At 35.8% G+C, this 15,733-nt stretch overlaps 1 protein-coding gene across 1 annotated transcript in view; it reads right to left on the minus strand.

The window, feature by feature from the left end:
- Positions 1–15,733, minus strand: part of DDX10 (DEAD-box helicase 10) — a 152,242-nt gene that overhangs the window by 116,828 nt on the left and 19,681 nt on the right. Inside the window, exons 10-11 of the mRNA XM_064717978.1 lie at positions 9,371–9,472; positions 2,570–2,657 (exon numbers count right to left, since the gene is read on the minus strand). Of these exons, the coding sequence (XP_064574048.1) occupies positions 2,570–2,657; positions 9,371–9,472 (190 nt within the window). The remainder of the gene's footprint in view (positions 1–2,569; positions 2,658–9,370; positions 9,473–15,733) is intronic.

Genomic DNA, 15,733 nt, shown 5'->3' on the forward strand with positions numbered 1-15,733 from the left:
TCCAAGGTCAGGATTTCATTTGCATGCATTTCATTGTTTTATTCACATTAACATGTAAGACTACTTGGGCACATTTGCATAGTATGTCTGAACATTCATAGTTAAACCTGATTAAGGAGGGACACTTCTGTGATAAACCACTTATCCATACTTCAAGCTTTTCAAAAATTGAATGTATTTACAGCTTGCTTGCAAGAATAACACTTCTCTGCTATCCATAAATTAAAAACTGCAACAAAAATAGCCTCAAATGGTAATTAGATGGCAATTAAAATTTTTCCAAACAAATTTAAGTTTGTATCTGCAATACTGACAGACAGCCCATGTTTCATTTTATTCTTGAGCTATTTTGAAATTTTATCACTCCTCTGCTCAATTCAGAATGATCCTTCTCTGCCTTTTAAGCGATCTTAAAAAGCCAAAGGCAGAAACAGAGGTTTGTTGGTGTTTTCATTCCAAGTAAAATGATGCTGGATTACTCCTACTCTCATCCTCCCCCAGCCAGCTGCTCTGTCACTTCTGACATAAATTGGTGTAGCTGCAACTTCCCGTGGCAGCTGGAGATGAATGTGACACCAGTGCCTCTGGTTTGTGCAGCAAGGATGAAGCTTACACTGACATTCCCCACTGCTTCAAGTAATGCTTTATGCACTACAAAACCTGGAATACCTAAACGCCAAAAATAGTTTTTAAAAGCATTCCCTTGGAACATTGCCTTAGACATTTTATTCACAAAGCTCACACTGAGCTCCTCAGGCACTTTGATTTAAATCTCCTTGTTTAGAGAATTAAGAATGGCATTCCTCTGACTCACTAGGTGTCCCTACTGCAGGCCTCCAAGATAGGTCACATCACACAGCCTACCTCTGCAGCACAAAAAAAAAAAAACATTCATCCATCCATCCCAAAGGGGTTTTAAGGTATCTGTGCCAGGAGGCATTGTAGAAGTGCTTATTCCACCCTATCAGCTATAAAAGAAAGTTCAGGCAGACTAACTCACAGAGGACATCTAAAGCTAGGTGAGATGAATCTCAAGAGTTTTAAATATTTCAACTTGACTCATTTTACATCCCAGTTCAACAGAAAGCTTAAAACTCTTGGTTTCTTTAAGCTTTCACAATCCTCTTCTCATTTTACCCTACCACTCAGGTTTACCAGTATACCTTCAAGTGTCATTAGCATCCACACTAGCTAATAAAAATAAAAAGTTATTAACACTAATCCAGAATCTCTGCAATCATGTATTTCTCAGGCTTTGGCATTTCTGGATTTCTCACCATGTGGCCTTTGGTGGTACTCTTTCAATCTGACCTATATGTATAAGAAAAAATGGCATGAAAGATTTGCCTATTATCCTTCCAACTGTGTTTTCCTGCATCTCAATTTGAGCTTTTGATTTTGTATAGTTTTGAAGAGACTTGATACAACTACAGAATTCACAGGCTAAAGATATACACAATTCAAAAGCAAAAACAAAGCAAAACCCCAACAAATCAACCAGCCTCAGAAAACAAACATGTTGCAGTGCTTCAATAAAAAAAGTAGCAAACTCTATTCCAAAGAGTTAATGGCCTAAAAACATTATAAAACCAGGGAAAGGTCAGCAAACATGTTTAGTGATGGCAAGAGGCAGTGCAATTTCCAGAAATGTTTCACAGGCTATCTTTCACAGAAAGCATCTTTTACAACCAAGCTCATTCTCATCCAGACACCTACTTAGTTATTTTAAGGGTCCCTGCCTTCCCCAAACCTGATAAACACGTGGTGAAATGCACGTATTGTCTGTCCATGAAGTCTCCCAGCATTAACCAGCACAGCAAAGAAATTCCATTCACAAACCCATTCACATAATTCTCCATCTTACCCAGAAGAGCTATTCTAAGCTATTTTGCTGATCATTCAAATCCAAACAAAAGTTAAAATGCTTTATTCAATGCATTCAATTTTACCCTGAGAAAGGACAAATTGTCACATACATTCAAGATATATGACAATAAAAATTGATCAAGGTGGGCATGTTGAGGCCTACATGGTTTCATATCTCCAACTTTTCAAGTCAAGTAATGTGATCTGCTATTTTTAAGTCACCTTTTTTATTGGTAGCATTATTTTGACATTTTTTGTACCATCTTTCCAAGAAACTCGAAGTAGTTGAAGTTGAGAAGAAACTTCAGAGACCATCTAGTGCAAGCACCTGCTCAAACCGAGGTCAGCTAGGGCAGGCTGCTCAGGAAGGAACCCAGTTTTTAATAACCAGCATTTGGAGATTGCACACCCTTGCTGTTCTAGTTTTCAGCCATTCTCACAAGAAAGGCTTTTTATGGGTTTAAATTGAGCTTTTTGTACAGAAATTTGTGCCTGTTGCTTCCTCTTCTGTCACTGCACATCACTCAGAAGACTCTGTTCTCTCTAAATTATGTTTCCCTCCTAATACAAGTGCTCAATTATCTCTGGTGGCTCTTCAGTTCCAATCACTGCTTCTAGGGCATGTCTGAGCTGCTCAGTTATTCCAACTGCAGTTCCATTCAACCAACATGCCCCAAGAATTACAGTGCAGCAGATGACTTACCCTTTGAGCTTTCTCTTTCAACTCCTGATCTTGAGCTAAGAACGCTTGTAGCCTCTTTTGAATATCTGTAAGTTTTTCAGGATTAATTCTAATTTAAAGAAAAACAAAAAAAAAAGAAAAAAACAAGCTTTAATTATTAGAAGATTTCAAAATAAGCACCTGTTAGGTTCTCAGGAGCATCTTCACATCTTTTGCATTGTTTTAATATGCACAGAGATATTACCACTGAAATAGCACAGAACAGAACCATATTAAGGATGAAGATTACACTCCTCAAACAAATAATGCAGAAAAGACAAATGGCAGCTCTTTTATTCAGACAGCTTTCAGGGAAGGTAGTGAAACTACAAAACAAAGCAGAAATCAGCAGAAAAGAACTTCTTGATTTTATAAAAATACTGCAAAAATACAGAAACAGCATAATGAATTATAGTACTACCTTATACTGAAATAAAAGTCTTCATAAGGAAAATGTCAGCATTTTCAAAAGCTTAAATAAGATTCATTGTGCCAGGAATACTGAAATTTAAGTACTTCATAGAAAAAATAGCCAGGTGAGCAATAATAAAGGACATGGAGATTAAACAGATTTAAGAGCTTCTCAAGTAAATAAAGAATATTGACTGCACTATAGAAATTGCCATTAAACCTACTAAAAAGATATCTGGTCCTCTCCCAGATTCTGAATTTTTAAACTTATTCCAGTGATACCTACATTATTGCAGATTTATTTGCCCAGATCTCATCTACTTTTGAGCTGCTACTGCCACCCCAGTGTATCATAAAACCTAGCAAACATGGTGGGAGGTTATTCTTACTAAATATGAAAACAGATATCAAGCTTCATTCCCTTACAATTTCAATTTCTTCACTCTGTTCAGATACAGCCAGGGGAAAACTACAGTGTACAGAAGCACTATTAGTTACAGTTTTAGTGAAAGACCAAAAAACATGAGTTCCAGTTTCCAGACAACACATAATTTGCTCTAAAAATTTAAAAGCATAAGACAGAAAAAAAGAAGCGTGAAAAATTGAGTGGGGGACAAGCTGACCAACAAATCTTTGAAATATAATGATACAAAAAGTAAAGAAGGGATAGCATGAGTTATAAAAAAATTAATATGAACACCAGTAGTAAGATAGTCCAGAAAAGTGCTGGATTGCTGCTAAGTTATGGGAAAGCTATTAAGAGATGACCTCAAAGCCCTAAAATTAGCCAGTGCCTTTTTTCCTTGTCTTCACTCCAAGTGGCAGCTGCAATCAGTCAGTTAACAACAGCTACAGCACAGTGCAAGCTCACACCAGAATCACAAATCATGGGAGACCAAGTACTCTGATAAATCAGCTGGGTCAGAAGAAATTTGCTCCATAGCAACTAGAGAAAGTAAAAGCACTTGGCATCATAGTTGTATCTAATCTTAACAACTCATCAAGATGAAGGAAAAAAAAATCCTATCCAAAAGGCCATGTAAATACAGTGCTCATACTCAAAGGGGGCAAAAAGGAAGTTAAACAATTAACTTTTTCTTGATACCGAAAAAACCTAATTTGTAAGGACCTAAAGAAAATAAGCAAATACACAACAGCTAACACAGCTTAGTCAGAAGCAAAATATGATTCATCAGTTTGATTATCTTCCATAGCAGCATTAGCAGGTTTTAAGAATGGGAAAGAAACAGTAGATGTCATGTTTGCTTTCAGGAAAGCATCTGGCAGTGGTACATTCTCATAAAATAGGGAAATATGGTCGATGTGAAATCTTTAAGTAATGAAAAAATGGCCTTGGAGCACTTCTCAAAGAGTAGCTGAGACTGCAAACTACCTCCTGCTGCCACTGTCAGACTCAAAATGCTTATGAAGTTCCAATTTTCACCTGGACATGCTATTACTCATTACTTTCTATGACTTGATTATTGTAGGAGTATGATTCATTATTCATAAGAGACTATGTGTCATTGAGGCTCCAAGCATAATAGACAACAATTTGAGACAAAATACAGCCACATTTTGTAGACTGAATCTAAATCCTGAGTAATTTGATTGAAATATGCAAGAAAAGGATTTGAAAAAGCCAAAAACTGCAAAAACAAGAACAAGACATTTCGCATTTAAAAGAATGGCCAGATAATGTGGTATAAATCTAAGGAATGTCAACTAAGAACATGGTACCCCAGGCACATTTTGAGCTTATGTGTTTGTTAATGAATGAGCAAATTTGCAGCATTGACTACCAAAAAATCAGAAGCAGTACTGAATTCTCTCTTCTCCAACTCTGTATCATGACAGTCATCCACTGTCATCTTCCTCTCATGCTGAGATTCAAAAACTGAGAAAGCTGGCCACTGTTAAATTGGATTTTAGCTATAATGAGTTTGTATGTTATTTCCTTCTAAACAAATAAAACTCTTTACAATAAAGTCTATACATGTGACTATTAGGAGAAGCAAACCTAAAAGCTAAACACTGAAATTAGTTATCATAATTCATAAGCTTGCCTAAATGGCAAGAACCAATGAGCTAGAACCAACTATGCAAAGGCTAGAAGGGGGTTTTATAACATGGTCTACCATTTTAAGTAGGCTGGTTATTTCTTACTCGGTGATCACATATCTTACCTTTAAGGAGTAGTACAACTTTCTGAAGCTAGTTTTGCCTACCAGTTGCATGAATGGCCACACTTGACTATGCCATGATGTAAACATGAACCCAGCTTGCCTGGCCTTATGTATTGATCAGACAGCAAATTTTCTGGTTGATACACATTTTGAGTTCCTCTAATTTTCTCTGGTTTATACACTAGGACACAAGCACTGTTTTAACTAGGCATTGTCCTTCCCCCACTCTACTCCAAAATAGAATTTAAGCAAAAAAGATGAACCAAACAACCACCTAAAAGACTCTGCTGTCCTGGTGCAGCAGAACAGTTTCCAGATTTCCACCCAGCTTCCAGGCAGCAGCAGCAGGTTTTGCTCTGTGCTCTCAGCGTGAGCATGGCTCCCTGTGGCTCCACTGGACAACCTGAAGGCTGGAGGGAGGGGGAAGGGCTGGCACCTAAGGAAGGCTCTCCCAGCAGATCACACACCGGAGTAGAACCACGCTCAACAGTGACACCAGTCTTACAGTAACTATGGCAACTGGGAGGCAGTCAGTTTTAACAGATCCCCTCTATTGATACTACCAACGTGTGGGATACACATCCAAATATTATCCACTGTGAGAAAGAAAAAATAAGGGAAAAAGGGTGTTTTGTTGTTGTTTTTGCTGTTTTCCTCAAAAACAACTTTTTTGCCATAAAATTAAAGAAAGCAATACTACATCATGGGTATCTATATACTTGCACTTCATTTGGTAAAAATTTCTAGATACAAAATCTGTTATGGCAACCCCTGAGGAAGCAGCTCTTATCTTTTTACCCAACCAAGTTAAATGCAACGAAGTAACCTCAAATACTACCAAAAATAATTTAAATTTACAGCTTGCATGGTAAACTTGGAGATTACAGGCTCCTTTAAAAAATGTACAAACTATTTAATACTTTTAGAGTACCTTTTTGCCATATTTAAATGCTCTATGCTATTGTATTTATTATTGCATATTTTGCACTTTCTCTTACTCTTTTTGAATAATGAAGAAGTTATGTACTGTTAAAAGCACTATCTGTAAATTGGCAGATAGTTGTGCTAATTACAAGGGACTAGTTTACTGAAAACCTTTACTGGCAGCTTAGACCTAAAATTGAAAATTAAGGAAAGAGCTTAAACCCCTGTCCTTTGAACAGGTATCAAGGAAAGTTCTTCCTTTCTCTACTTTCAAATTATGGAACTGTTTTAAAAGGTCTGTCTAGATGAAACAAAACAACATCAAAAATAGTTTGCAAATCAAAAAATACAAAATAAGAAAAAACCAGCATTCTTACGACCACTGTACTAGAACACAGGTCAATAAGAACAGCCAAACAAACACTTGAATATACAACATTTGTACAACGTTTTAGTTAGAAACAAGCTTTTGAAAAAAAGCTTTCAGAATGAATTTCAGAAACTTGAACAGTTAAACTCTGTTGGCAGTGAGCAATGCTCATTATCCTCTAATTCCCAAGTTAGAATTCTTAAGAATCTATAATTAGGTGAATAAGCACAAACAACAGGAGAAGACTTCACCACAAGACCTGGAACACGATCCACGGGTTCATGCAACTTCTTAAACAATTTATAAACTGACAAAACACACTGGCCTTATATTAATTGGGAAACTGGCTGGAAGCAAATGGCATGAGAAAATCTGTAGTTAAAAACTTCTAGAATTTAATTGGTTTGCAATCCACAAGTAATTACAAGAAAAACTTTTTAAGGATTTTAGTTAGCCTTTTACAAGGACAACGCTACAAATTTTAAATCATAACACATCAGGCAGACAATTCTAAGTGAAAGCATTCCCCTTCATTTTAATGTTATAAATTCTATTAAAGTTTATTTTGCAGATTGAAAATCTGCATATTGGGGCAGGATGTTAAAATATGCTATCAATCAAAACCCTTGACTTTTCTAATAATGATTCCAATTAAGAATATTTCTTGAAAGCATTTATAATACATATGTCCTAGTGGCTTGGTACAAGAAGGAATTTCTGGGGTATTATTAAAAAAAAAAATAAAGCAGCAGAGTTTTCCATCAAAGTAATACCAGATTAACAACAATATGTTAAGAGATGCAACCATTAATGTCTCTCTAGAGACTCACCTAGCTTGGATCATAAATATGATGTGCATTTATTGGGGGTGAAATATTTGCCCAATTAAAATTGGATTATTATCCCTGTACAAAAACATGGATTTCTATTTACATGGATGTACACAGCCTAAAGAGGTTATTTTACCACTTCCTTTGATAAGCTGTTCAAACAATTAACACCATTACTTACGAAGTTAAAAGCTTAGCTGACACAGAAATGGGAAAGGAGAAATATTTATAATGTGTATGAGATCAGACATCTATTTACTGAATATAAAAGAAAGATAAATTACTTCAATAACTACCATTTTAAGATGGAAAAAGATGAAGTTTGGAAAGAGAAAATTTACTGCAGTGGTTATTCAACAGATCCTTTTAAAGCACTATGATGCTTAATGGAAAAGAAAATGCTAGACTTCAACCGACATTATCCACATTCAGTTGGTGAGGTTTTGTTTGGGTTGTCACTGAGTAGTTGTTGGACTGCATTATAGTCCTTATTTCACTGTTTTAGCAAAAATTGTTTATATTTGAAGTTGGTCCACATCCTGCATGGATTTGATAAGTGTTTAACAAGAAAAGGTGGATTTATTTCACCAGCTGCTGGGTACTCAGTTTGTTACACAGAAATAGCAGTCACAGGTACAGTTCAGAAGAGCCTTTGAAATGGCATATCCTATACAACAAAAATACTTTTAAAAGTAAAATTAAACTTTAAATCCAGAAAGTACTCTATGCATTGTTTCTGTTCTCTGAAGAAATGTTCACCTGTAAATTTTGAGCAAACCTAAAGATTAAGCAATGAGGTGTAAATAACCACCTAAGGTTTCATCCTAATTTGATTTCTTCTCAAAAACAATTGTTCTACATAGAAATTCAGTATAGGTAATTCCCTTCTTTGCTTAGATATCTGTATCTTCACATGCAAACCACAGCTTTTCAAAGTAAAACAAGCCTAGCTTTGCTCATATCCACTCATACAGAAAATGACATTTTCTACCTTGTCATCCTTCTCTGATTTCTTTTATCTCTGCTGTACAATTTTTGGCATGGTGCGACCTGAACTTTTTAAGTGTTAAAAATGGAGTCAGGCTGATATCACATTTTCTGGCTTGTTTTCAATTCTTCCACATTTCCTTCACATTCTCTTTTCTCTCTTAATTCAACATCAGACCGACAGGCTGAGAAAACAGTAAACCCCTTCCTACCTATAGCTGCTAAATAAGAAAGTACCATCAATTTTTTAGTGGTGGTCTTTTCTTCTAATATTTTTACAGTTAGGATTTTTGTGTTTCCTACATATCCATTACTCTGCATTCAACAGAAAATGGAAACATGCTTTTTTATTTTCACCTGGTATTGTTATATGCTTCTGCAACTGCTTCAAAGGCAGTTCTATTTGTACAGATAGCATAGCTCCTTACAGGCTTCCCTTGGAACCCTCTTCTTAGTTTGTAAAATTACCATCTTTCACTTCCTGTCCTTCAACTAACTGATTCAGAAAGGTCATGACAAGTTGAAGAAAAAGTCCAGAACTAAAGAAAAAACAGATAAGAGAAACAAAAATGATAACAGCAATAAAAACATACAGGGACAGATTAAAGAAATCGTAATTGTTTAACCTGCAAAAGAGAAAGAGAGCATTATCATGTTCAATTACATAAAAAGAAGCTGCAGAGAGTAAGAGAATACATCACTTTCCATATATTCTTGGCACAAGGCAAAAGAAATATTTCATTTAAATTACTTACAAGTCTTATCAGACACTTGAAGAAAAAATGTTAATGGTAGTAACTGTTGAGAACGGATGAGGTCTCTTTGGGAAACTGTGCATATATTAATTGGCATCTGATAAGAATGATTTGTGCAGCTCATCATGCCTTTGGGAACAGCAATAAAATAGGTAACCTCTCAAGGTCTTTTCCTTCTACAACTCTACCAAAACTAATTCATTTCCCTGATTTGTCCAGCTTCAGGCAATTAAAGCACTTTATCAAGATTGTCATAGACTCATCACAGATTACTCTTGCAGAAAGAAGGTTGAATAACAGGCAGGGCATTAGCCACTTACTTGATTTCACTGATAGGTACTTTCCTCTGTGCCAGCTGTTCCACCATCCCTTTTTCTTCAGAAGGAAGCAATACCAACAAAGCTTCACCACCTTCTTTGTACCTGATCAAAATGGGGAAAAAAAAGAAACCTCAAGCAAACATGAAAAAATTAAGTTTTTGCTGATGTTTTCAAGAGCCAAAGAGAATTTACATTTGATTCCTTATAAACAGTCCAAAGAACGAACAAAACTTCTCACTTAACAAAGGGAAAAGAAGAGGCAAACCAGTTAAGTGACTTGCCAGTATCTCTACTTGAGCTGATTTTAAAACTATGCCTGGAGTTCTGAACATCTGGGGCTAAGACATGGGTTCAGACCAGTGAATCTTTTCCTCCTTTGGCTTGAAGAATTGGTGGCAAACAAACAGCACTTGATCAAAGCGTACTTTGACTATAGGACTAGAAAATCCAGCTACTTGCATTCAGCATTTGCCAGGTAAGGTTTCAATAGGTAATCAAATAGGTAAGGTTTGATTTTGAGAAGAAATCAAATAGGTATGGTTTAACACTTGGTAAAATCGAATTCTCTTTGCATATCCTGCAAGCCAAAGACAGGGAAAGGTTACAAAAGGATAAATGCCTTGGTCTCAAATAACAACCTCTTCTTACATGTTCAGTAAAGGCTAAGAAGTCACAGTGACATCAAGGAAAGAAAGGTATAAAAACAGGAGCTCTTTCATTTATAGAAGCAGTTTCCAGATGCAAAAGAAAAGATACAATCAGACTGATCCCATAAGAATGTATCTAGCATTCACTCTTCAGTGCACTTAACAGCTGTACCAAATGTAGATGAGCTGGTAATTACTCAAGATACATGGTTAGCAAAGACATTAAAAAATCAGCTACTTTATGATTAAAGCATCTTCTTGAGCACTTTCTCTTTGTGCAAGAAAATATCAGTTCCTGCTTTTGGCACATTTATTGACTTCAGGACATTGATGTAGAAAAAAGTACCCTATAGCATTAGCAAGCAAACAACACAGTGGGTTTAGGATCTCCTGAAGAAGTGGGTAGTGATGAGCTTGCAGGCACCAAGTCTATCCACTGTAGCTTTGTATATACTGTTTTCTTGTTTATATTTACAAATACTTCTTAAGAGTACAGATTGATAAGAAAATACTGCACAGTCCCTCATTACAAAAACAAAATTCCAACTGAATTTCAGAAATATGCCAGAATTGGACAGAATTCAACTCATCACCAACTGATGAGAGCAATGTGCAGGACAAAGCAAAACAAAACTGGTAAGTTGCTCTGTAGAGCAGCTTTAAAATCCCTTCTTTAGGGAGGCCAAGGAGCACAGAAGCATATTCTCAGGCACATCAAACATGAATCATACCATTAAAAGTGATAAAAATCATTTCTCGTGGAATACAGGGAGCCCACATTTCTCCAAGGATAAACAGTTATCACTTGGCAAAAACAGTACTGCAGAATTGTTTGAAAACTATAAACACTATCTGTCACAGCACAGTAAGCAATGCAAGTAGAAACAAAATCTGCAGTTAAAACAGTCTGACAGCTTTTATTACAGCTTTCTGCTTTCATTTGATGAATTTGAAAAATCACAACAAAATGCTCTTGGATGCCTGGGATTTTTCTTTCTTCAATGTATGTATGATAGGTTTGGATACCAACTTCTCAAGATCATCTACAAGTGTCTAGTAAATGTTTACATCATGAAATTTTAAACTTTATATTCTAGATTTTAAAATTCTACATGGAAATAAAATTGATATGAGAGAAGAATCTCAGTTACATGCCAACATCATGTAAATTTACTGACTATAAATGGATTGATAAGAGTACTTTGGTACAGTACAAAAACTATAATGATTTAAATCCATTTCATTATTAGACCTATAATGTTCTCAATACAAAAAATATCAGCTTGTACAATCTATCAAAAAAAGAGTTCTAAAGCAATATGTTTGTCTTAATTTATTATCTTTACCAAGCATGATGTCCCAGCTGACCAAACATCCCATGGAATGTCTGCATCCTTTATACAATAACTAAGGTTGGAAAGAACTTGCTTACATGGACCAAGCGCACCTTTTACAGAAGTTCTACATAGTTCAACCTAACCAAATTACAAATTACATATCTACAAGGTGGGTACCTGTTGGACACTGCCACTATCTGAACAAGCAATGAAATCCTGGAAAGCCACTGAACCTTAGAGGACTTTGTATTTTATTGTAAAAACTGATGATCATACTACCAAGACCCCCAATTACTCATCAAAAGAACCTGAGCTCTCAGAGCACTGTTGGAAAGAAGGATGAAAATATTCTCTTGTATCTATCAGACAGGAAGACAAGATAATATTGCTGCCAATACCAATCTCACCAATTCAGAGTACAGAATAATGCAGATCTACTTTTCTCTCCAAACTAGATGATATGAAAGGACGGGACTCCAACAAGAGCTACGTGAATGATCTGGTATCTGCAAAAAATGTCTCTTAAATCTCTTAACAGTCTTTGTCATTTGTCAAGAAAAGTCTTGATTGCACTGTATAAACATAGAAATGATGTTTTCAGATTCCTTAAAGTTAGCCAAAGCCATGGATTTGTGTAGTTTTGTTGCTCGTGGTATTTCTTATCCCAGAGTGCCTGACTTGGCATTATTAAATTGTTTCTTAATCATATCTCTTTTATTCAGTGTGCAAAACACTGTGAAAGGCCAGTGTCATAGAAATTAAGAAGAAATACTCAAAGGGCAGAGAGTGCAGATATCCTCTCTACAAGCCACAAAACCAAAATCTGCAATGATACAGTACAGGAAAAACCATTCTATGCTTGTTTTGCTTTTATAGCTTTCCAGCAGTATCCAAGAGGCCTCTCTGAAACAGGATCAGATAAACCTTCACTCTGACCCTTAAAAATTGATTTTGTGTTATTATGCTGAGTCAGTAGTTGCTTCATAAAGTACAAATCCTAAAGGCACATTCCATAGGTAATTCACCAAAAAAGCCAAGCACCACATCTGGTATTTATGGACACCAACTATTTCAATGTTTACATTAAGTCTTGCAAAGCCTTTATGCAGACAAAGTAGTAGCACAGATAAGTAAACAAACAACCACATGAAAATATAGATCTGGAAAAGAGAGGTTTTCAAGCACCTCTATCATATTTTTCCACCAACTAAGGAGGAAAAAAAAGGCAACATAGAAATATTTCTCAGAGCTAAGTCTTCAGAAATTCTAAAGGACTGAAAGACATCTAGTAACTGCTGATGCAGTGCAATCCTTTCCCATACATATTTTGGAAACATTCTCTTTTAAATGCTAATAGTTTAAAAATATTTGAAGTTAAGGAGGAACAGTCTTTGCCCTTTATACCATAATTGTGACTTAATTAAAACAAACAGTTTAATGACAACACTGTTCTTCAGAGCTAAACACACAAAAATGAAAACATCACAGAATTGATAAAGCTAAAAACCAAAGGATCTTAAATACCATCTGGGAAGGTTTTTATCTGCTTAGTGGACATTCAGTTAAAGAAAGCAAAATGCAGCCTATAAAAAAGGATGTTTAGTTGGGCAGAGTATTATCTTATTTCTCAAAAAACCCCAACCTCATAATGCACTAATCAGAAAAATATTGTGTTAAAGATCATCTCAAGAAGAGAGGCTTCAGTGGAAAATTGAACTTCTCCAAAGCGTTCCCTCTGCATATTTCATACTAAAAGCTTCCATACTGGCAGACTTAGGAAAGGACAAGCTACTAAAAAGTGGCATAAACAGTAACAAGAACAGTTAGACCTGCTTAAAATTTGTTTCCATTACAATGCCTAAAACAGGAGAAAAGAACACCTCTTATTATCCTACAGGAATAAAGTTCTCCACTAAAGCAAACAAAGGAACATCTCTGTAATTATTTTCAGCACACAAACGAAATGCTTAAACCTTTACAGATGATAAAGCAAGGAAGAAAAAACCTTGGTTACTGTAATTCTTCAGCAGGACTACTTCTGCAGATGAGGGAATATTAGAAGTTCTCTCTATTCTTGCCAACTGCAGCCTTCAAGTTGTCCATCATCACCAAAACCAAACATCTGTCCTAAAATGCTAATTTTCTCTGGTGATTTATTATCCAATAAGTATGCACTTTGACTCTGCTGAAGAAAAGTAAATTAAAAACCTGAAAGTAATCAAACTTTCTTGGACTGTGTAATAATTGATGACATCCTGTCATCTCTTCAAGGTGATCAAGAAACCAGAGAAGGGACTCATCTTTGCACTGTGATCTTAACAGTCTCTAAGGGTATATGATTTATTCCAAGTCCATGGAAAATTGCATCTTATTTGCAGAAAGTCTTTGGAGGAAAAAAAAAATCACATCTAGTTCATATCTGCTTTGTTTTCTAGAGTCTACTGACTTCAATATGTTTGAAAAAGGCAAACAACTTCTCTGCAACTCAATCACGACTTGCAAGCAGGAAGCTGTGAAAATCATCATTAGTGCTATAAAGCAAAGGGTTATATTTACAGTGACTGCAGATGAGAAAAAGAAAGATGCCTACAATCAAGAGCAAGTGCCAAAGGCAGACAAAAAGGAAGTGGGATAAATTACTTCAACAATGTGGTAGTGGCTAATTACCAGTAGAGAAAAATGGTTTTAAAATGTTCACAACACCATTTCCTTAGCAAAGAAACACAAAGCGTTGCCAAATAGCTTCACTTGATTAAAAAAAAAAAAAAAAAAAAAAAAAAGCCAAACACTAAAATTAAGAGGATAGTTTATGCACTACGACAGAATCTATCTTAAACTTCTAAAATCACCCTGAGCCAACAGCCAACAGCTGGTATCAAACATGAAGAAACAGAATGGCAATAGTCCAGTGAAGACAGGATGAGGAAAAAACAGTTTTCATGCAGGATAAACAGACACTCAATTCTTGCCTTATTTTAACCTATCTTAACCCATCCTTGACCAGATTCAGTCTACAGCTGCATATACCCCTAGACAATACCATTAAAGCAAACATTACCGTTATCACAAAGGCAGTAAATGATAGCAATACTGATTGTTAATCAATTCCACCTGGCCAAGCAGCGAGACTTGAACTTGCTGTAACCACATTCAGAGTATTTCTACATCCTTGCCATTGTAACATGCAGTTCAGTCAAATGCACCACATTTTAATTGTCAGTGACATATGAGTTGTGGTTGTAACAGAATAAAACAGGAATGGGAACCATCTCATGATGCTCATCAGGCACCAGTTTTCTGCTGGAAAAGCAAATATCCAGTAGGAAAAAAGTTATGAAAAGGGAACTGTAAAGATAAGGTGCATAGATATGCAGACATTATAGAAAATGTTATACAGGTTGTCTCCAACAGATGTATTACAACATGTTTCCCTAACGTTTGTATTTCAGAAGACATAAGTTGATGCCAAATTTCCAGAGTTAAAGGCAGTGTTTCTGCTTTGCTTGGCAAGAAAAAATCATCTATTTTAAAAACTGGCAAAGGAGGAAACAGAGAATGAGATAATCATAAGATTTGGGGGAGGAGGGTTACAGATATAAAGATACTTGCATAACAGTTTCTTGATCTAGAGTATTTCCCACTACGGAAAATGCAATATACAGGAAATTATTACGTTTTTGAAGATATTTGCCACACCTGAACATGCAGGAAAAATAAGTATAATTTTTTTACACTTTGGACATCACACATTTACCACCCTACTCAAAAACAAGTATTTTGTAGGGTTTTTTATTTAATCTGTAACTTGAATAGGACTTTACCAGGTTGACTAGGTTAAAGATCTAATTCTAGCCTAACTGGGCCAGCACGGACAGCATCAACATATGCTGTCATTTTATCTGTCAAAAGACATAAAAGGAAGTAAGGTATCATTGCAAAGCTTGTGAGCTTAAACCAAAGCCCATTTCCAAAAGTATCACATTCCAAGCCAACAAGCCACCTTTGGATACCTTTAGCATTGCAGAAACTCTCCACAGTAAACCTTTTCAGAGAAAGGAAATTGGGCACTAGGGATGCCAGATCAACTGCACAACTGTCTTATTCTCATCCAGATCAAATCTGCTAGAGATTTACCAGAAGCGAGTAAGAGACTGCTCTCCTCAAAACACTGAAGTCAGTAAGTTAAGCATTTAGAATAGCATCAATACCAATCCCAATAAATGTGCCTGATTTTGCATGTGCATGATGATACACTCTAATTATATATTTTCACTCTTCTTCTAATGGACCCTTTGTTTATCATACGTACTTGCAAAACTATAAATACAAAACTATTGAATAATTATTTCCACTGTGAAGCCAAGTTACTCACTATGTAA

Source organism: Zonotrichia leucophrys, chromosome 1 (genome assembly GCF_028769735.1).
Source record: "Zonotrichia leucophrys gambelii isolate GWCS_2022_RI chromosome 1, RI_Zleu_2.0, whole genome shotgun sequence".
Classification (NCBI taxonomy): domain Eukaryota; kingdom Metazoa; phylum Chordata; class Aves; order Passeriformes; family Passerellidae; genus Zonotrichia; species Zonotrichia leucophrys.